At 50.5% G+C, this 20,673-nt stretch overlaps 10 protein-coding genes; 5 read left to right on the forward strand and 5 right to left on the reverse strand.

Annotated features, from left to right (window-relative positions):
• Positions 1-113: 113 nt before the first annotated feature.
• On the reverse strand, positions 114-621 carry GSBLH_T00003338001 (uncharacterized protein; the record flags this gene model as incomplete). The annotated part of the gene is made up of 3 exons (XM_013042056.1): positions 114-296; positions 327-421; positions 543-621. 3 exons carry the CDS (start codon positions 619-621, stop codon positions 114-116), a joined length of 357 nt encoding a protein of 118 aa, XP_012897510.1.
• Positions 622-717: 96 nt separating this feature from the next.
• Positions 718-1,724, forward strand: GSBLH_T00003339001 (uncharacterized protein; the record flags this gene model as incomplete). The annotated part of the gene is made up of 5 exons (XM_013042057.1): positions 718-962; positions 994-1,168; positions 1,199-1,378; positions 1,410-1,492; positions 1,523-1,724. 5 exons carry the CDS (start codon positions 718-720, stop codon positions 1,722-1,724), a joined length of 885 nt encoding a protein of 294 aa, XP_012897511.1.
• A 23-nt stretch (positions 1,725-1,747) lies between these two features.
• On the reverse strand, positions 1,748-3,013 carry GSBLH_T00003340001 (uncharacterized protein; the record flags this gene model as incomplete). XM_013042058.1 has 1 exon in its annotated part: positions 1,748-3,013. The coding sequence occupies one exon, from the start codon at positions 3,011-3,013 to the stop codon at positions 2,546-2,548; it is 468 nt and encodes a 155-aa protein (XP_012897512.1). The 3' UTR covers positions 1,748-2,545.
• A 208-nt stretch (positions 3,014-3,221) lies between these two features.
• GSBLH_T00003341001 (uncharacterized protein) lies at positions 3,222-5,211 on the forward strand (the record flags this gene model as incomplete). XM_013042059.1 has 6 exons in its annotated part: positions 3,222-3,277; positions 3,309-3,757; positions 3,789-4,028; positions 4,057-4,632; positions 4,663-4,814; positions 4,845-5,211. The coding sequence occupies exons 1-6, from the start codon at positions 3,256-3,258 to the stop codon at positions 5,209-5,211; spliced, it is 1,806 nt and encodes a 601-aa protein (XP_012897513.1). The 5' UTR covers positions 3,222-3,255.
• A 146-nt stretch (positions 5,212-5,357) lies between these two features.
• GSBLH_T00006625001 (uncharacterized protein) lies at positions 5,358-6,822 on the forward strand (the record flags this gene model as incomplete). The annotated part of the gene is made up of 6 exons (XM_013042060.1): positions 5,358-5,378; positions 5,416-5,477; positions 5,508-5,581; positions 5,642-6,024; positions 6,057-6,682; positions 6,720-6,822. The coding sequence occupies 6 exons, from the start codon at positions 5,358-5,360 to the stop codon at positions 6,820-6,822; spliced, it is 1,269 nt and encodes a 422-aa protein (XP_012897514.1).
• A 606-nt stretch (positions 6,823-7,428) lies between these two features.
• GSBLH_T00003342001 (uncharacterized protein) lies at positions 7,429-8,553 on the reverse strand (the record flags this gene model as incomplete). The annotated part of the gene is made up of 2 exons (XM_013042061.1): positions 7,429-7,647; positions 7,678-8,553. 2 exons carry the CDS (start codon positions 8,551-8,553, stop codon positions 7,429-7,431), a joined length of 1,095 nt encoding a protein of 364 aa, XP_012897515.1.
• A 22-nt stretch (positions 8,554-8,575) lies between these two features.
• On the reverse strand, positions 8,576-10,343 carry GSBLH_T00003343001 (uncharacterized protein). XM_013042062.1 has 11 exons: positions 10,216-10,343; positions 10,105-10,183; positions 9,983-10,075; positions 9,873-9,952; positions 9,772-9,840; positions 9,535-9,739; positions 9,345-9,502; positions 9,159-9,314; positions 8,917-9,129; positions 8,724-8,886; positions 8,576-8,693 (listed from the first exon to the last, which is right to left on the reverse strand). Exons 1-11 carry the CDS (start codon positions 10,266-10,268, stop codon positions 8,604-8,606), a joined length of 1,359 nt encoding a protein of 452 aa, XP_012897516.1. The 5' UTR covers positions 10,269-10,343; the 3' UTR covers positions 8,576-8,603.
• Positions 10,344-12,297: 1,954 nt separating this feature from the next.
• GSBLH_T00006626001 (uncharacterized protein) lies at positions 12,298-13,462 on the forward strand (the record flags this gene model as incomplete). Its single annotated transcript, XM_013042063.1, is given in 6 exon segments — positions 12,298-12,345; positions 12,379-12,441; positions 12,502-12,855; positions 12,887-13,035; positions 13,069-13,213; positions 13,229-13,462. The coding sequence occupies 6 exon segments, from the start codon at positions 12,298-12,300 to the stop codon at positions 13,460-13,462; spliced, it is 993 nt and encodes a 330-aa protein (XP_012897517.1).
• Positions 13,463-13,839: 377 nt separating this feature from the next.
• GSBLH_T00003344001 (uncharacterized protein) lies at positions 13,840-16,928 on the forward strand (the record flags this gene model as incomplete). XM_013042064.1 has 9 exons in its annotated part: positions 13,840-13,923; positions 13,955-14,036; positions 14,071-14,276; positions 14,309-15,154; positions 15,188-15,832; positions 15,863-15,958; positions 15,989-16,249; positions 16,281-16,631; positions 16,661-16,928. The coding sequence occupies 9 exons, from the start codon at positions 13,840-13,842 to the stop codon at positions 16,901-16,903; spliced, it is 2,814 nt and encodes a 937-aa protein (XP_012897518.1). The 3' UTR covers positions 16,904-16,928.
• Positions 16,929-17,485: 557 nt separating this feature from the next.
• Positions 17,486-20,331, reverse strand: GSBLH_T00003345001 (uncharacterized protein; the record flags this gene model as incomplete). XM_013042065.1 has 8 exons in its annotated part: positions 20,261-20,331; positions 20,128-20,229; positions 18,564-20,097; positions 18,465-18,533; positions 18,331-18,432; positions 18,242-18,298; positions 18,129-18,206; positions 17,486-18,097 (listed from the first exon to the last, which is right to left on the reverse strand). Exons 3-8 carry the CDS (start codon positions 18,741-18,743, stop codon positions 17,486-17,488), a joined length of 1,098 nt encoding a protein of 365 aa, XP_012897519.1. The 5' UTR covers positions 18,744-20,097; positions 20,128-20,229; positions 20,261-20,331.
• Positions 20,332-20,673: the final 342 nt, after the last annotated feature.

Below are 20,673 nucleotides of genomic sequence, written 5' to 3' on the forward strand. Positions count from 1 at the left end.
ACATAAACCACCTTTTTCACCACACCTAACACACTCAAAACATGCAGGATGACCAATCTGTGTGATTCCATTCACAATATAGTTTAACAAACATGGGTTAACCATTACAAAAACTAAACTTCATCTTCTCGAAGCAGCATATTAGGAATGCCTTGCTCAATCACATACTCTCGTCCACAGTGGCGACAGACAAGCTTTCCGGACATCACTTCGAGTTCCAGCAATGCATGGTGAATATTCTTCAAAACCTCGTCATTAAGATCAGAAGGAAGAGTTTCTGGTATTGTGTAGCCAATCTACATTTTCCAGGTTTCGGTAATACCTACATCGGCTGCCCCAGATCGGAAAGCTGCCCAATCAATCTTTTTGATGAGCTTGAGGATAAACTCGCGATTAAAATCATCTTCTCTTTCTTCGAGTCCTCCTTCATTTAAAACAATCTACATAACATGGTTTCCCCAACTCTCCAATACCTGCAAGGGAAAATTCCTTCTTTTTTGTTCTTCAGGGAGCCCTGCATTGTCGCTCTCCACAGTCGCAACGCATTTCTACAGTTGAGAAATCAACTCGATTCCGAACGGCGACATTGCAAAGTAAGAAATTATGAGTCATTAATCTCATGGCTGGTCAGAAAAAAGAATATGGATTGCGGTGGCAAAAATAGTGATATTTTTTTCATCAGACAGTCTTTCTCTCTATTACTCTATCGAGTCGATCATGATCTCTCTGGTCAATCGAGGCATAACCAGAACTTTTCTTGATTCAACAGTTCGTTCGTTTTCTGTTGTTGCTGGTTCCACAAAGTCAAGACACCGCCATGGAGAATACCCTCCTTCGGAGAGGAAAATTAAGCGAAATCAGAGGAAAGAAGAACGACGGAAACTTGCAGAGCATTACAAGTTGTTAGATGAGGAAGCAATTAAATCCAACTTCGAGAAAAAGTGGTGCTGTAAGTTGTCCCTGTGAGAAAACGTGATTCTCTCTGAGGAATAGAATTGTGGAACGTCAGCCCATTGTGTTCGGGCAGCCGCCTGAGTGGTACACAAGGTTCGAGAAAATTCGTGAGCAACGTCGTTTAGATAAGCTGATGCCTCCCTATGACAAAGTTGTCGATAGTATCATCAACGCTCGCGAGGAGACGTTTGAATTGGAAGATAAGGATCGGATGGTGCACGCTCTTCCCCGCCTCAACGCATAGGAAATGAAGAAGCTCCACGAAGCCTCTACATCGGACATCACTCCTGCGGATAAGGCAAACGACCGCCATTCCCTTCTGCGAAACACCCCCGGCTTCCTCTACCTGCTAATCGACACACCCGCTGGTTGGTCATTCCCCAGCGTTGAATTCGATGAGTCCAAATACAAATCAACGCGAGAAGTTGCCTCCCTCTTTCATATCTCGATTCTAGGCTCTGGAGAGACTGGCCGCAGCGACCTACGGCAAGGATCTGCAGTTGTTTTACTGGGGATACCCGCCTTGCGTGCATACAGCGTTTTTCTCTGAGGCGGTTGATGAGTGTAGACGAAAGTACTCCGAGCAGGAGCAGAAGAAGACTCAAACTTTTGGAGAGAAGGTGTTCTACTATCGCGCTGCTCGTCTGATCGGAGATGTGGACCTTCCTCCGTCGGTGGGAAAGGATTTCAATTGGGTATCGTTGATGGAGATTCCGGAGTATATCAAGGACGAAAATCTCGTTGGTTATTTAAATCGTGTTTTGGAATAGATTGTTTGTTTCACAAAGAGGGAAGGCCTTCTTTGATTGTTTCTTTTCCTGCTCTTGCACGCTTTGATCAATATTCTTTTGAACAAGGAGAGCATACGCTTTATATTTCTCTACACAACTCTCAAGGCAGCTCTTTTCGGTGGAATCAAGAGTTGGGCTTCGTAACGATTTTATACATTGATCAAAGCAAGTTTGTGATAATTTGTTTGTGTTTCTAGACATTAAACGTCAGATGGTTATGTACTTCATAGCACCCTCATATTCTTGCATAGCCAAATATTGATTCAGTGCCTGATTTCCCCAGAAACCTCGATTCATTCGATTTATTTAAAACAAAACGATAATAGCCAAACACACAAATTTTGAGGTGAAAGAGTTTTCATAAATAGTTACTCCCACGTTATTGAATCCGTTAGTATTGTGTATACGTTGAAAATACGGAGATAATAGGTGAAGAAAAAGAACGCTATATTGTTTTTTCCTATGATGAGCAGTGTAATCATTGAAAATGATGTAATATGATGTGATATGATATGGTGTGGAGAATCCCTAATCAAAATAGTATATCTGTGAAACTTGCTTGGGAATAGATGAATGTGAATAAACATGAAAGGATCGATATGTTTTGGATGCTGTTACAACCATATCAAGAGCCACATCATGCTCGGAGACAGGGACCGATTCGACTATTTGCTCTTCAAACGCAACACCCTAATAATAAGAATACAGAAGGACTATTATACCATTAGAATAGGATATTTCCTTTGGTGTGACTGGCACCAATGTTTCAAAAACTCAAATGAACGATCTATTCACCACTCCTAGGCACCGAAAACCCTACCATAGTATCCCTTTCCGTGTCCCAGTCTTTGGCAATGGGAATCAAATGCCACTCCGGGAACAATAATCAAGTCCGGAGTTAGTTCAGGATGAAGAAGCAATCGATTTCCATCATGATACTCCGGTATCGGGATTCCCCACTTGTCTCTCGGGAGAGCGTCGATTACTGAGCAGGAATCAATCGAAACCCACTCAAATTCTGAATCAGTGAGAATCTTGGGAACAACCACAGATTTCCCACAACCAAAGCAATCCTCCATAATACAGCGAGTATCAACCTCGGTGTTCATCGGTAAGTAGAGACCCACCGATTTAGCACTGTGGTATTCTTTTAGGTTCTTTATACTTCCAAGTATTCGAGTACTCTGCTCCATTTTTGATTCAGCCGAGAGAGTTCGCAAAACTCTTCCAATTAGCTTCCGGAGATCTTTCTTTGTAGCGACAGACATAATTTTCTCTTACAAAAATCTAGAATCCAAGTATTGTTTCACGAGTTCGATATTCGATAAATCGATTGCTAATGAGATCCAAGAAAATGTAAAAATTCGAATGACTCACTGTGATATAGTGAGCGGAACGCAGTTATCTCGTTTCGAGTTGAGGAGTATGATTATCATGGAGGAAAAATACAGGTATCGACCAGAATAAAGAATAATAATTTGATTATTTCGGTCGGGATTACCGCATAATAATGAGTTTCGGCAATTGGTCCTGTAGTTATTAATGCATTGAAACTATTTGTAGCTAATGCAAAAGATTTCACTCCCTCTTGGGGAAACTTTGGTGATGACTCTGGAAGTGGAGACTTTGTCCCCTCCTTTATTAAAGCACCTGTTCCGCAACAGCCTTCGATTACCAACCAGTTTGCCAAGAAGAAGCCCATTACCCTGGCTTCACTCGGAGTGTCAAATCAAAACCTGGGTGGTGCGAAGAGTGTTGCCTTAGGAAAGAGCGCAACTCCCGCTCCCGCTCCCACTCCCGCTCCCACTCCCGCTCCTGCCCCTGCTCCTACTTCTGCACCTGTATCTGTTGCTGCTCCTGCTGCTCCTGCTGCTCAGGCCGCACCCAGCACATCATCACTTCCGACTGCACCGAAAACTGAAAAGACTGCTAGCGAGGACGTCACTTCTCCTGAATCGGAGTGTCTTGATGTGGATTCTCCGGAAGTGGCTACCGAAACCGAACCTTCTACTGTTTCGTCTTTTTACGCGCGTCACGCTTTAGACTGCGTCTTTCTCGCTCGACGAGCTCATTGCCAAGGAAGATCCCCGCGAGAACATCAATGTCGTGTTCATCGGCCATGTCGACGCCGGCAAGTCCACCATCTGCGGTAACATCATGTTCACAACGGGCATGGTGGACAAGCGCACCATCGAGAAGTTCGAGCGCGAAGCGAAGCTGCGTAACCGCGAGAGCTGGTTCCTGGCGTACATCATGGACACGAACGACGAAGAGCGCGCCAAGGTCGCTATGGAGGCCGTGTTGAACGTAGGGAATCACGGTGGAGGTGGGTCGCGCCTACTTCGAAACGGAGCACAAGCGGTTCACCGTGCTGGACGCGCCCGGCCACAAGAACTACGTGCCGAACATGATCGCAGGCGCCGCGCAGGCGGACGCCGGCGTGCTGGTGATTTCGGCGCGCAAGGGCGAGTTCGAGTCGGGCTTCGAGCGGTCCGGGCAGACCCGTGAGCACGTGCTCTTGGCGAAGACGCTGGGCGTGAAGCGTCTGATCGTGGCGGTGAACAAGATGGACGAAGAGACGGTGAAGTGGTCGGAGCGTCGGTACAACGACATCGTCACGAAGCTGTCGCCCTACCTGAAGCGCGTGGGGTACAACGTGCAGGAGGACGTGACGTTCCTCCCCGTGTCGGGTCTGCGCGGATACAACCTGAAGGAGGGCATTCCGGAAGGCATGTGTCCCTGGTACTCCGGACCCTCGCTCTTCCAGATCCTCGACTCCATGCAGATCGAGGGACGCGACGCCTCCGCGCCGCTCCGTCTCCCCGTTCTCGATAAATTCAACGACCGCGGATGCGTCATCACCGGAAAGGTCGAGTCCGGTCGTCTGGTGGGCGTGGATCCCCGCGGTGACGCGTAGATCGTGGGGAACTCGGTGCTGCTGATGCCGAACAGCCGGAAGGCGGAGGTGCAGAGCATCACGATCAACGACAAGGAAGTGCTGTCGGCGAAGCCGGGCGAGAACGTGAACGTGCGTCTGAAGGGAATCAGCGACTCGAACGTGTTCCGCGGGTAGGCGAGGCGGGGAGGCGCGATGCGTAGAGACATCATCTGCCACGAAGATCTGCACATCCACGCGGTGAAGGAGTTCGAGGCCCGGCTGGTGCTGCTGGAGCTGCTGGAGAACCGCCGCATCATGACGGCGGGGTACGGAGCGGTGCTGCACATCCACACGGCGGTGGAGGAAGTGATGATTACCGACCTCATCGCCGAGCAGGACCGCAAGACCAAGGCCATTAAGAAGCATCCCAGATTCGTGAAGAGCGATAGCATCGTGTTCGCGAAGCTGTCGCTCTCGAAGCCGGTTTGCATGGAGATGTTCGATTCCATGCCGCAGTTGGGACGATTCACCATTCGCGATGAGGGAAAGACGATTGCCATCGGAAAGGTGACCAAGATTATCAATTGAGGTGTTTGTTGCATACGGAAGCGGTGGGGAGGAGACTCAGTTAACAGAGATTATCCTGTGTAGATGGAATTCGTTTTTTATTGCTCGACGTGCCAGTGGGAGCAAGTACATGGTGGTGACGAATAGAATGCACGTTGATACGCGGGATGTGGATGGTCAAATTCAGTGTAGTGTCGTACTTTGCTTATTTTGCTTGTTAAGTAGTGTGGCAACACCAATCTGGAGCGCATTCCTTCTCAAGATGTTATCGATTTGGATATTACCTAGTATTCCATTTCTTTCATGGTTCATTGTAGTAATCAGGACGAAGAGTCCAGATTCGTATCGATCAATAATGGAGTGACTGTTATTCGTTTTTTCAACCAAGGAAGTATATCTATCAACGTTAACTCTTCAGGCGTAATGAAGTATATATGAGTCTCATTTCTAGGGAGTGAATCGAAGACTTCTTTCAAGTATAATTCGTTTGTACCCTTGTTAACCCTTTTTTACCGCAGAATCCTCCCCCGGGTGCGAATAGATCTGGATGGTACGTTAGGAGAGCAATCCCTCTACCCTTTTTCGCATTACCTATCGAATCGCGTTCGAGACGTTCTGCATCAGCTTCCTATTGCCACTATCAATGCTCCTCCGATGCTTAATCCGCTCCACCAAAGCTGTTCCTCCTATCTCTCCTCTCTGCCCCTCATTTCGCTCTCTTCCACTGAGGAATGTTCGATTTGCGAAACCGAATACGCGCCCAACGACGACATCGTGAAGCTCCCGTGTGGTCATGCATTTCATCTCGCCTGTATCTCCACCTGGGGCGAAAAAGTACGGACATGGCTGACATCATCAATGCATAGCACAACAGCTGTCCGCTTTGTCGTTCCGTGATCCAGCCCCCAGGGCACATCCCAGCCAGACCGGCAATCGAAGCGGATCCTCGCTTGGAAGCGCAAATCGAGCTGCGTAGTGAAGAATTGGAGCGTCAAATCGACGATCGAATTTCGGAGTTGGAACGCGAAGTGGAGACGCTGACCGACGCACTCGATGAGCTGATTCAACGCCGAGACGACGATCTAGCATCGTTAGAAGATGAGAAGGGGAGACTGCTCGACTTCTTGGAGAATCGGCGGGACTTTCTGGAAGAACGCGTGAGCTGTGTGGAGCAGGAGCGCGATCAGCAGATCGAAGGATTGTGGGACGAGAAGAATTGGTTGCAGGAGAGTCTGTTGCTACAGCAAGATAATTTGCTTCTAGATATGGATAATAAGCGAATGTTGTTTGAAATGGAAGTGGATAGGCGATGGGAGAATGATGAAATGGCGAGAAACGAAGCGTTGAATCAGTTTAACGCGAAGCAGCAAGCTCGTTTGGACGAATTCAATTCGATGATGGAGAAGCGGCTGAAGGCGTTCGATGCGAAGATCGAGGAGGTGAAAGAGTCGTTCGATTCGCAGATCAAAACGCAGAGAAGAGTGTTTGAGTCGTATTACCAGGCGGAGATGAATATAACCAACGTGCAGAGAAAGGCGATACTGGATAATTTTGAGGAGCAAAAGCAAGCGTTGGAGAGTCGGAAGAGATCGTTTGAAGCGGAGATTCGAACGCAACAAATGGCGAAGTTGAGCGTTCGAAGCCGAGCAGAGATGGAAATCCGAAGAGAAAATGAGCGAAGAGCCTTGCGAGAAGGCAATGAGAATCGAAATGAAAATCGAAATGAAAATCGAAATGAGAATCGAAATGAAAACGACAATCACATTCATCATGAATCTCCCATTCAGAATCACATTCATCATGAATCTCCCATTGCGAATGAGAATGGAGAAGAAAGGCGGGAGAGAGAGACCGAGAATCGCAACCTTCATCAACTCGAAACGATTCGAACTCGGCAAACTACCCTCCAAACACAAATCGAATCATTAACAAACCGAGAAGCCGCTCTTCGTTCCACATTGCACGACTTGATTCGTCAGCGAGATGAAGTCGATGCTCGAAAGAACGAGTTGAGCAATCAAGGATGGTGGTTTTGGATTCGAAGAAATGCGAATAAAGCGCAAATAGAAGCTCTCGATGCTCAACGCAACGCCCTGAGCAGCAGCATCGAAAAAACAAACCTGCAACTCTGTACTCTTAACGCGCAGCTCGCTTCTCTTCGAGCCGAAATCGACTCTCTCCACTCTTCGCAAAATCTGCAAGACGGGAACGAAACTCCCGATCTCGATTGCAATGTTTTCAACAAACACCCGAAAGCACAGATTTCAAACCAGACACGAGCAGCAGAGCCACGAGCACCCACTGAATCTTCTTCGCAGGCATTTTTCCCGCGACCTTGCTTCCAATTACACCGCCCACTACCGAGCCCAAGCAGATCGGCAAGGCCGTTCCAAGAACAAGATTGCCCTTCTTATAGCTCAGATGCGCGGAGATCGAAGTGGGAATAATCATCGAAGCCTACACATCAATCCTTCATCCAGCAGCCACCAGCGACGTTCCCATAATTTTCTTAGGAGCCATCTGCGTAAACAAACAGAGGCTGGGAGAGACGATGATTCCTCCTCCCACGCCGAAAAAGCCACTCATCGTGCCAGCCACCAGTCCCAAACTCAGCAAAAGCGGACTGTGCTCCACTACCTCCGACTGCTTCATTGCCTCCATCGAAAGACAGTCGCGATAGCCCAGCTTCGCGTTTTCCTCGGCGAGATTGCTGACCTCCTGGGCCTTCTTCTGGGCTTCCTGCTCCTTCCGCTTCTCCATAATGCGCGTTTTGATGGGAAGAAGCGGAGCGACTAAAAGACAGAGAATTCCGTAATAGCGCTTGAGTTTTTTCGACTCGAAGTTGTGAGACCACTTCGAGCCGTAGCGAGCCATGATCATTGAAGTTACAGTGATTGCCGCAGCTGCGGGAATATCAATCAAACCTTGGGAAATGTAAGTTCCCGTACCAGTGAGAGCGGTTGCGAAAATCGAGACTAGAGAACACGAGGCCGCCTGGTGCTGCGACATTCCACCAAAGGTAGTCAAAAGTGGAATGATGATGAACCCACCACCCAGACCGACCATGGATCCAAGGGCCGAGGCCACTAAACCGACGGTGAATCCGGCCACGTTTCGTTTGAGAGCAGAGGACTCGGGTTTCACGACGGTTTGTGTCGCTTCTTTTGCAACCTGTTCAGTTGCGTTCGACACGATCTTTTCGCCTTCTTGTGACGTAGCAAATGCCCGGACACAGATTGACGCGGTATTGGGAGGAAGGACAAATCGCAGAGATGGGGAAGAAAACCCTCCTCTGCATCGAGCAGCAGTCCTGACCACCACGCTCACACCACGAGAAACCCTGAACACACTAGACGCAAGCATAATTTGTGGAAACAAAGAACACAAATCACTCTTTGACCATACACTAACAATTACGCCTGAGCGCTTCCCTCCGTGATATTCATAGGCTTCAAGTCCGTCGTAGTGGGGTTCACCACGACCTCTCCCTCCTCTCCGGTCTCCTACACTTCATGTCGCCCCAATGCGGCTACAAGCTTGTTCTGAGGGAGTCCATACTCCTCCTCCTCGTCCTGAATATCGGTAGCGAGCTCGCTATGGTGCGCATAGGCGGCCGAGTTCTCGGTGGGTCTCCACATGTACATGAGACAGAGGAAGAGCAAGAAGTAATAGAGACTCCACACGCCTTCGTTCATGCTGCCGCTCAGCCCTCTCCCACGCCCCTACAACCACTGGAACCGCCACGTGTTCGGGATGTCCTCGTTGTTCACCAGGTAGCTGAACACAATCAGGGTAACCGTGGAAACCACCACGCTCACCAGCAGCAGCGAGTACAGACGCACGAACACCGCCAGCTTCGCGTGCTGCTTGTTCTGGCGCAGCTCGTCCATCGTGTTCATCAGGCTCTGGAACACCCAGAAGTACACCAGCGCGTCCAATCTCCCGTTTCAGCCCCCAACCGAGCCTACCCCGCGGTTACGTACACTCGCACGTGATTGAGCATCTCGGGGACGTCGGAGCGGACCGCGAGGAGCGAGTCCCAGAGCGAGACGGCGAAGTAGACCACGGCGAAGATGACCACGCGGACCGTGACGTCGGAGACCGTCGCGCGGCTGATGCCCAGGCTAGGCGTGATCCCCGCGGGACGAGCGTACCCCATGCAGACGAGGAGGGTGAGGACGCGCGTGAGCGTGCGAGTGACGGCGTCGACGAAGAGGGAGAGGTAGATGAAGACGTCGTTGCCGCTGGAGTTGTAGATCCAGAGATAGAGGACGCGGACGAGACTGTTGATGACGAAGGAGATCAGCACCACCTAGCGGTGAGAGAGAGAGAGAAAGAGGGTACGAGGATCATGAGATGGACGGACATGATCTCCTTGGAGTACTGGATGCACAACATCACCCAAACCACCAGAGTGAACAGATACGCGAGACTCATCCAGCCGAAGAACGGCAGGCTGTAGTACTGCGTCGCGGGCAGGTGGCCGTACACGTTCTCGGCCGTCATCATGCCGCTCAGACGCGTGTTCGGAGTGATCGACGGGTCGCAGCTAGCAACTCAGAGAGACATGGCTGATCATACACGGCCGCGACCACGTAGTACATACCGCTGTTCACGATCACGCTCGACAGATCGACGGTGTTCGTGCGGCTGCGGGTGAGATACAAGGGAGGAAAGGATACGAAAGATCAATCTCTTCAAGCTTGACGTTGCTCATGTACTTCTCGGGAATGACGAACTTGTTCGGTTCACACTTCGCAGCCTGCGGTGAAAGTCAAAAACACAAAAAAACCTTAACACCGGCTTCATCACAGCAAGGAATCAGGAATCCAGTGGCATTGCGATATCCCATGTTTTTATAGGTTCTCTCTGGCATGATGGCAGCCTAGCTGGCGAGCAAAACAGAATGTCTACAAGGATTTTACCCTGAAGCGGTCCTCCATTGCTACTACTAGCAGTAAGAGACAGCGTGATTTTGCTAGTTTGGGATGTCCTAAACTAGAACCGAGCCTGAAAACGCCATACTTCGTCCGAGGGAAATCGAAATAACTGTACATATAAACAGCACGATAAATCATCATCCCTCCAGTAATATCATAGGGACCGACTTGAGTATAAAAACAATTAACCAGCACGGGCAAAAGAAACAGGGACTATGCATCAAAATCAAGATAGAAGTCATTACAAAAAAAGAGACCACCTTCATGAGAGTATTTGTATTTGGTAAGTCTATACGAGGTCCCCTTTTCGATATGGTCCATAAATCATATTTGAATGGTAACTTGTAGTGGTACATTCTCGTTAATTATTGCTTTTAACGTTTTACATTTAGTTATTTTGGTGAAATGGACACAAAGGGACTGGCAACGGACATTTTACAAATAGAGGTTGATATCGATTTGGAAAGATCATTGTGAAACGCAGAGTTGACAAGAATGGAGAGTATAGATTCGATGGTTACGTGAAATGATTGTAAAAGTAGGTTCGTTTCCACTTGCTTTGTCAATATTGTGGATGGATCTTTATTTTTAAACTGACTTGCAGTCATAGAGGGTTGATGATTTATTTGTGGGAGGAATATTTGGAAAGGAGGTTTGTGGAAATCGAATGAAGGTGTTGAAATTCATGGGTGGGCGAAATGAGTTTCAAAATGAACAGGAAAACTTGTTTTAATCGAATGGATGAACCACAGATAGAGCCTAGATAGAATTATTGCAATTTATACGAATAATGATAACACTATGTAAACCACTGTTGAATCCTTGCATATCAGTAAAAAGACAACACGTGCACAACCACTTTCACCTATTCAGCTATTAGATTCATTATCTTTTTTGCACAAACCAGCAAATTATGTATATCCATATTCTTTGGATTCTATTCCTGTTTTTTGTCGAACCATCTCTATCGATTCCTAAAGAGTTTATGCGAAAATAAGCTGTGATTGTCTAGTTATTCCAAGAAGCCAGGTGTTTCGAATTTCCGATTTGCCAAAGATATCAGTGCAAGAAACTATCGCAAGCAAGAAAAGTGTGATGTGGATGTAGTACTGAATTGGAAACAAGAACTCCAATCCAGCTGTCTGTCTACTCCAATCATTTATCCGTTTTTTAAAAGTGGAAGCAAAGATGTATGATTCAAGGGAACCTGTTTTTATGTAGATTGTCGTAAGTACGTTTTGGCAATACGTGGATATCGTCAGTTCGGATGGCCAGATCCCCAAAGGATGGCCCCATATTCTGCAGGACGAGATATTCTACGCCTCCCCCATTATGTACGATATCGACCACAGCGGCACGGAGGACATTGTTCTAGTGAATTCGAACGCGGAAATCCACGTTCTGCACGTATTGCCATTCCATCTCTCTCCTGTAGGTTTCCTCGCAGCAAACGGTTCAATTCCCCGAGATTTTCTCGCTCCCCGACCTCTCCATCCACCGCCAATGGTTCGAGCTCCCTCCGGACCCCTCCAACCCGCACAACTTCTCCTCGCTCGTCCTTCCGCTTCCCTCCGCGCCGCTTCGCCGCGTACCTCCCGCGTGTCTCCCTCAGCCGCAGACGCAGAACGTCTCCAGCCTCGCGGAGGCCACGCAGCAGCGCAAAGCCCGCAAGGCGAAGCTCCACCAGCGCGAAAAACCCGCGTTCATCGCGCTCGACCCCCACGTTCTAGCCAATGCAGGGCGTTTCATCGACGAAGGACGGCTCGTTCTGACGCTCCCCGTGTCCTACTATCTCAGCGAGCGCGATTATCCCGCGGGAATCCCGGGAATCGCTCCGGAAAAGTGGAATTGAGGGGGAATTGGAACGCAGATATCTCGCGTGCGGCGTCTCCGCGGTCGATTTGACCGCCAACGAAGTGCTCTGGGCGGAGGTCTATGTGGGTTTCCCCGGTTTCTACGATTTAGGGAGTGTCGACGATGTACCGACAATCGTTCATCTACAGCACGCCGGTTTCGGTGGATTTGGAGGGAATGGGCGCGATCAGCACGCTCTTCGGAACTTCGCAGGGCGATCTGTTCGAATTCGAAAAGAATTCGATGTAGATTCGCGGTCGATCAGCATGGCAAGCCTCGACGAGGGTTTCCGGTGCGGTTTAATGAAATTCGAATGGGCGTCGTGTGCGCGGACGTGGCCAACGATGCCTATCTGGAGATTGTTCGCATTTTGTGAGATGCCGGTCAACTGCAGATTGTGGGCGATATGTCGGGAATTCTCGCCGTGCTGGACCCGAAGGGCGAGGAAATCTGGTCGGTAACGCTGTCTGGGCCTCTTTCTCAAGTACTCCAAAAATAGTCCCGATTTTTGTCTTAGTCGGTAATGACGGCGGATGTGAGCGGGGACGGGAATCTGGATGTGATCGCGGTGACGGATAATGGCGATATTTGGATTTTGGATGGCCAAACCGGGAAGTCGCTTCCGAATTATCCCATTCGTACGGGGTACCAGTTCCGCTCCACTCCGACGCTAATCGACGTAAGTCCAAGCGGAGATGGTTTGCACATGGTTTTCACCTCGAAGGAAGGAGAAGTGGGGATTGTCAATCTGCGAACGTTCTTTCGTTTTTGGTTTTTTGTAACGAGCAGAGGCTGCGTACGCAGAATCGACGTGGGAGAGGAGCTTCGGACGCGCGTGCTGGCATCGAAGGAAATGGAGAGCGATATGCTGGTAGCGATGAAAGCCGTGGAATGAGGAGCAGGCGCTGATCGTGTCTACGATGAATGGAAACCTGCTGCAGTTCACAACCTCGGGCAAATGGTCGCAGGTCAATCGGTTCAATAACCGCGGGTACAACAGCGACGGGATCTACCCGCCCCATTTCATCACGCTGACGTTTGGAAGCGGGGCGTAAGCGAGAGAAGCGGCGGAATAAGCGAATAGCGAGTTATGGTGGGAGATTATGCAAACCGAGGTGAAGCTGCCGATCACGATCCAGGACAGCCGATTACGGAAGTACGATCCGTTCTATCGAGTTCGGGTGTATAGAAAGGGCGCATTATTGTATGAACAGGTGATGCTTCGCAATGTACGTGATTTGCAGACATTTAAGAAGGACGGAAGCTATATTTTGGAATTCGAGTTGCTCGAAACCGGATACTACAACATCCAAGTGGTGTTGGAGAATGAGCACAAGCAGATCGTGGAGCGCGTCATTCCGATCCATGCGAACGTGGAGGCGTTGAATTACGTGAAGTGGTTCGTGCTGATTCCCTTTTTGCTGATTTCCACGATCCTTATGCTCTCTTCGAGTTTTGGAACTCCGTTGCCTTTGTAGTTGCTTTCCTATCATTTTGGCGTGTTTGTTCGCACAGAGTTAATCGGAATTTGGAGAAAATGCTCTTTACGATTTGCTGTGTTTTTCTTCATAGATTCGTAGTATCATAATCATTCACAAACCTAGATGTAAGTAGCGTGTGTTTTTCTGTGCGTTCCCCTATTCACCGTTCAGATTATGGAGTCCATTTTTGAAGAATGGGATGGTCACTCTGGGACTGGAAACATGTCTGCCAGAATGAGTAACGGAGACCCAATGAGCTTCTCCATGGGAGATTCTGTGGATGGAGCTGGTTTTGGGCTTAATCAAGTGAGTGGCAGGATATTGTGGATATGCCCTAGGGCGCATTCGACAATACTGCATCGGATCCAAATGCGATGTTTTCTATTAAGCGAGTCCCCATTCCTCCGACTCGCAAGAATTCCAAGGGGAAAGTCCCCGAGCCGCTGACTATACATGCTGTTCTGATTGTAATTCGATTTTGAGCGATAGATATCGGAAGCTGGGAATGTGATCATACTGGCTTCCACCGGGAAGGTGCTGGTGCGTTGGAACATCAAGGAGCTTCCGGAAGGTAGCTGTTCTGCTCGGGCGGAACTCACACGCAGACATCGAGCTTCCCTTCAAGGAGGACAAAATGCACAAAGTGTTTATCGACTTCACGGGGAACCACGTGATCATCACCACGGTCGCCGGCGACTGCTACTACCTGCATTCGTCGAAGTCGAAGGTGGTGAACCTGAAGCGCTTTTCGGACTACCACATCGAATCCGTCGCGTGGAACCGCGTCGAGGGCACAGAATCCAGCACGGGCGTGCGTTTCGGATGCATGATGCTGACGGCTAGCCGATCCTTCTTGGCACGCGAAACGGGATGATTCTGGAGAGCTGCATCGAGGGCAAGGAGAAATACGTGAAAGAAGTCTTCTCCATGCAGCAGAACATGCCCATCTGCAGCCTCCAATTCGAGCGGTTCCCCGCGGTTCCCACCTCCCCCGCCAAATTCTTCGTGATGGCGGCCACGGCGAACCCGTGCCGCTACTTCCAGTTCATCGGCGGCCCCGACTTCGCGTCTCTGTTCGCCTACTACCAAGAACTGGACCGGCAAAACTGCACGGAATTGCCCGGCGATCTCAACTACACCGAGCTTCGCTTCTTCACCAAGCCCGGCGAGCCGCGCGCTTCCCGCTTCGCGCTCCTCACCGGCTTCGCCACCTACTACGGCTCGCTCTACTTCGGCTCGCAAACCGCGGGGGAGCAGCTCACCGCGGACACGCGGGACACGCACCACGCCGTGGCGCCGCTCAGCATCGCGCTCACCGAGTTCCACCTCCTCTCGCTATTCCCGCGGAAGCTCACCGTGCGGAACATCCTCAGCGACTCCGTCGTCTACGAGCGCGAAAGCGCGGTCGAGCTGCGCGGCATGTGCCCCGACCCGCTCACCGGCTTCGTCTGGGTCTTCTCCGACCGCGAGCTCTTCGTGGTGGGTTCCGCGGGGATCTGGGGAGTAGATCGAGCCGCACGACGAGGACCGCGACGCGTGGAAGCTCTTCCTGCAGAGCGCGCGCGACGGCGAGCCCGGCGACTTCGAGAAGGCGCTGGGGCTTTGCAAGGACGACTGTGCGCGCGAGGAGGTGCGGCGCGCGCAGGCCGACTTCTACTTCCGCAAACGCGACTTCGCGCGCGCCGCCGAGTCGGGCGTTGGATGAAGAGAGATGAAGCGTAGGCTGTACGCGGCGACGCAGCTGTCGCTGGAGGAGATCGCGCTGCAGTTCCTCGACGCGGGCGAGCGCGGCGCGCTGAAGGTGTATCTGCTGCGGAAGCTGGACCAGCTCCCCGCGGGGCGGCGCGCGCAGCGCATGCTGCTGTGTACGTGGCTGACGGAGATCTACCTGGACGAGATCAGCGGGATGAGCGTAGGCGAGGGGCGGGGCGTGGAGCGAAGATCGCGACGGAGGCGGAGGAGGAGGCGAAGCAGAGTCTGCTGGTGGAGTTCCGGCGGTTCCTGACGGAGCGAGGCGGAAATCTGGACGTGAACACGACGTACGCGCTGCTGTCGTCGCACGGCTGCGTGGAGGAACTGCTCTTCTTCGCGCGGCTCATCGAGGACTACGATCGGGTGCTGACGCATCACATCCAGCGCGAGGACATCGCCTCCGCGATCTTTATCCTCCAGGAAGTCCCCGTGGAGAAGGCCGAGCCGCTCTACTACAAGTTCGCTCCGCAGATGCTCCTCGCGGCGCCCAGAGAGACCGTCGACGCGTGGATGGCCGCGCCCTTCCTCGCGCCCTGCAAGCTCATCCCCGCGCTGGTGCGGTACGATCAGCAGCGCGGAGAGATGGCGAAGAACGGCGCCGAGGCGCTGGGGGAGGTGGAGAAACGTGGAAACGGTGAGGCGTAGAACGAAGCGATTCGGTACTTGGAGTATCAAGTGAAGGAGATTCAGAACACGGATCCGGCGATCCATAATTATCTCTTATCACTGTACGCGGTGGAGGTGGGCAAAGAAAGGAGAGATGAAGAGTAGGAGGACACGAGCGATCTGATGGCGTTCCTGGACTACTTCAAGGAGGATTATATCTACGACGTGAAGTACGCGCTGCGCGTGTGCATCCAGGAGGGCAAGCACGAGGCCTGCGTGTACATCTACAGCCTGCTGCACCTCTACGAGGAAGCGGTGAAGCTCGCGCTGCGCGTCAACCTCGATCTGGCCAAGGACGCGGCCACCAAGGCCGAGGAGAGCGTGCAGAAGAAGCTCTGGCTGATTATTGCGCGGTATTTGATCGAGGTAGCGGTAGGGGAAGCGAAGTGACGCGTAGAAATGCGGGGATATCGAGGGCGCCATCGCGCTGCTGGAGGAGTGTCCGCTGCTGAAAATCGACGACTTGCTGCCGTGGTTCCCCGACTTCGTGATCATCGACCAGTTCAAAGACCGCATCGTGGAGTCGCTGGAGACGTACAACAACCAAATCGACGAGCTGAAGGGGGAGATGGAGGCCTACACGTCCTCCGCGGAGAAGATCCGCGAGGAGATCCAGGGATTGAAGAGTCGCCACGGCGAGATCGAGGGCGACCAGGTCTGCGAGCTCTGCGACCAGGCGATTCTCTCGCGCGTGTTCTATCTGTTCCCCTGCTCGCACGCGTTCCACGCGGACTGTCTGCTTCGCGAAGTGGGAGTGGCGCCGGGGATCGAGCGTAGATGAACAAACATCTCTCCGCCGCGGAGAAGGCGAAGATCAAGGAGCTGCAGGAGAAGCTGCGCCCGCTGAGCCAGAGCGGGCTGTCGCAGAACGACCAGGAACTGCGCGACAAGCTGCAGGCGGAGCTGGATAACATCATAGCGGCGGAGTGTCCGCTGTGCGGGTCGGTGATGATCCAGTCGATTAATAAGCCGTTTATCTCGAAGGAGGAAGAGGCGGAGGCGTCGTTGTGGAGTATTTAAATGAATGAATGAATGAATGAATGAATGTGATTGTTGTAAACAGGTTTTAAGGGGAAGAGAACAGAGCGATCGCAGAGAAAACGGTCGATAGGATCATGAATACAAAGAAAAGGAGCATCGCGATGAACTCGAATTGCTTCTTCCCTGCGCTCATCGTCTTGTGGAAGCACACCAAGTGCAGCAAGGGCGGAATCACCATCGAAATCGTCGTGAACAAGCAGCCTCCGAGTGAGGTTAAGTACAGCCAACGGCCAGGGAAAGTGAGTGAATGAATGAATGAATCGAATGGGCGATGAATCAAGTCAATGCACAATTCACGATAAATCAAGTCAATTCACAATTCACAATGAATCAAAATCCATTCACTCATCCATCCACCCATTCATTCACTCACTCCATTCATTCCATTTCATTTCATTCATTCATTTCAGGATATCCAGCGACACAATATCTCCAAACCGAGGGAACAAATACGCGATCGCCGAGATCACCACCGTCTGCGCGATCCGCAGCCCCAGCCGCTTCGGATCCGACACGAAGATCCACACCGAGCGCGGCTCGCGAATCGACGCCTCCAGCACTTCATTCAGCGGCGGCGTGTAGATCGGGTACGTGAACAAGCAGCTCAGGAACATCATGATGTTCACGATCACAGCGGGAACCGACTTCGCGGGGATCATCAGCAGAATGTTCTGCTGGATGCCGCCCTCCACGCCGCTGTACGCGAACAGCGCCAGCATCGGACACAGCACCATGATGAACGTCGTGATCCCGATCGTCCAGCCCGTGCTTCGCGGCGCTTTGGGCTTCGAGGAAGGCGCGAGCTGCTTCTAGAGCGTGAAAGACGAGCCGGAAAGCGACGTAGAAGGAGAGGAAGGAGAAGTTGTAGCCGAGCGAAAAGGAAGGAACGCCGACGGAGGAGAAGAGAAGCGGGACGGAGGCGGGAGCCAGCATGGAAAGAGAGAAGGTGATCCCGTATTGGACGAAGCCGTAGACGAGGAGGATGGCGAAGGAGAGGACCAGAGCGAAGATGCTGAGCGACGCGACGGCGATGATTGGATTCATGTCGCTCAGAAGAACCAGCAGCAGACACACAAACGAGGACAGCAAGTGGAAAAAGATGCGCTTGTTGCTGGCGTCGGCGAAGAGGGCGCCCGGCCATTCGATCTTGCAGATGAAATCGACGATGGAGATCTATGGGTGAAACAGTAACTCCATGAAGAACCAATGTGCCGATTTGGACGCCCCAGATCGCTAGCAGATAAAGAACGATGAAAGAATAATAGCCGACGGGACCAAGAATCTACAAAAAATCACTGAAAGAAGCGAAATGAATACATGATACATTACAAAGGCGTAATCATTTCCGATCATCTTGGGAGGATAGTTCGATCGCTACAAACTCAACCAGCGGGAGCAATGCATACGTTGTTTGCAGTGTAGGAATGAACACTAATTAAAAGAGTGGAACACCACACGTTTGCGACTGCCAAAACAGCATAGACAATGACTGTACAAATAAGACCCATCTACACAAAACAATAAACGAGAAACAGCTTACTCGATTAAAAGCATAGGGGGAACAAAGAATACCCGCGCCCGTGATACTTTTAATCAAGGTAACATTGAACTAAAAGGAATCATCTCCAAATGCCAGTACCTGCTTAATCGAAATGTAGCTCGAAGACGTGATAGTAGGGACATTTTCTTCTGGTTTCTTCGTAATATCAACCACTTCCTTCTTCTCCACGGCAAGCTCGTTGTTAGCAACTTTCTTCTCGATTTCAAAACTCTCGACACGCTGAATAGGGGACGTGTCCTGTTTAGGTGCGGTCTCCATCTCAATTTTAAAGAAATCATCAAACGAGGAATCTCCAGCCAATCATCTTTCGACACACTTTTTGTAACAAACAATTCCTCCTTCTATTTCATCATCTTGATAATTAGCTGATAGGCGGAGAAGAACGTCGAAATGCACATGAAGACAAAGCAAAAGACGATAACGAGCACATGGAGAACAATCGCCTTCGTCGAGAGGGAGTCGTGGAAGCACAACAGATTCAACACAGGCGGAATTACCGACGAAATGGCCGTAAAAACAAAGCCTCCCAGTGATGTCAAGGATCCCTCCATCTCATTTCATCTAGTCTCATCTCATCCAAGGATATCGAAGAAAATAATATCACCAAAGAACGGACAGAACCAGGCGATCATCGAGATCATCGCCGTCTGCAGAAGCCGGTAGATGAGTCGTCTGGAATCAGCAACGAACAGTCCCGCGGTTTTCTTGTTCCGAATTGTTTCCTCCAGAATCTCGTTCAGCGGCGGAGAGTAGATGGGATAGGTGAATAGACAGCTCACGAACATCATAAGGGACACGACAATCGCAGCAGGGTTCGTGGAGGGAATGGAGAGCAAAATGTCGGACAAAATGCCGCCTGGAATTGAAATAGAATGACTATACTGCGTACTCGGCGAGTTCGAATAGGAAAAGAACGCCAGAAGCGGGAGAATGAGGAGACAGGAAGTAATGACGGTTAGGATGGGTGTGAGCGCGCGTTTGGCTTTGAACTTGAGCGAGGGCTTCACTTGTTTCTATATTTCAGAAGAATGCGCGAGGCTACGTAGAATGAGAGGAACGAGAAGTTGTATCCGAGCGAGAAGGAGGCAGCGCCAATGGAGGCGCAGAGATCGACGAGGGAGAGCGGTTTGAGCATGGAGAGGTTGAATGTCATTCCGTAGTTTACAAATCCGAAGACGAGGAGAATAAGAAACGAGAGAAGCAGAGCGAAGATGCTGAGGGACGAAACCGGGACGAGCGGCCTGATCATGATGTCGATGCTGTGCATGCTACTTCATGTCTTTGAGGAGAACGAGAACGGCGCAGATGCAGGAGCAGGAAACATGACAGATGAGCTTGACGGAGGGATTCTGGTCGACGAGGGCTTTGATCCAAGGCAGATTATCGAGGAAGTCGACGATGGTGATCTACCAGAGAGGAGAAATGGAGAAACGTAGATACCAAGGTGCCGACTTGGACTCCCCAGATCGCGATGAAGTAGAGAAACAGAAAGATTAGATAGCCGTTCGGACCGGTGATCTAGATGAGGGGATGAGGGGAGGGGAGAGGAGAGTACATGATAGATAATCACGGCGTAGTCGTTTCCGATTTGCTTGTAGGGATATGAAGACGGCTAGGTGAGATGGAGAGACGATAGACTCACATTGGTTTTGCAATACTCAGAAACATTTATTAGCAACGTCGAACACCACACATTGATGACAGCCATAATCACATAAAAGAACACAGTGGCGGGAATGCCCATCTAACGAATGATAATCACCAGGAGAAGAAACTCTCAAAATCGAGTACGGGATAGATAGAACACCAGGCCCTGTGATGTTTTTCGTCAACGTAATGGTGAACTACGCATAGCTCCCAATACAATTGTGTACCTGCTTCAATGTCAAATAGCGGCTATCATACTCTGCAACAGACGGCTTTGCACTTTGCACGACCACAGATTCCTTGTTATCGTCCACAGATTCATTATCAGAGAACAGAGGTTTTTCAATCTCAAAACTGTCCACTCGCTTGACACCCAGTTTTTCCAAAGTTTCATCATTGTTGATGTGCGTGCTACTCATGTTGGATCTTTCTTTATGTTGTGAATGGCCAATAATCGGAGTTCCAGATTTCCTATTTCTGGATTGTACAAAAATAGATTATGCGCTTTCGTACGGATCTGCCAGGCAGCCTGGATTGCAAC

The sequence above is a fragment of the Blastocystis hominis genome (genome assembly GCF_000151665.1).
Source record: "Blastocystis hominis, Singapore isolate B (sub-type 7) whole genome shotgun sequence assembly, scaffold_3".
NCBI classification, from domain to species: Eukaryota; class Bigyra; order Opalinata; family Blastocystidae; genus Blastocystis; species Blastocystis hominis.

Coding starts and splice junctions, on each gene's coding strand:
- GSBLH_T00003343001 (XM_013042062.1), bottom strand. CDS start 10,268: ATGATTTATCGTGCTGTTTATATGTACAGTTATTTCGATTTCCCTCGG. Junction 9,503..9,534: donor CCGTCCATCTCATGATCCTC/GTACCCTCTTTC, acceptor TCTCACCGCTAG/GTGGTGCTGATCTCCTTCGT. Junction 9,130..9,158: donor CGAGTGTACGTAACCGCGGG/GTAGGCTCGGTT, acceptor CTGAAACGGGAG/ATTGGACGCGCTGGTGTACT.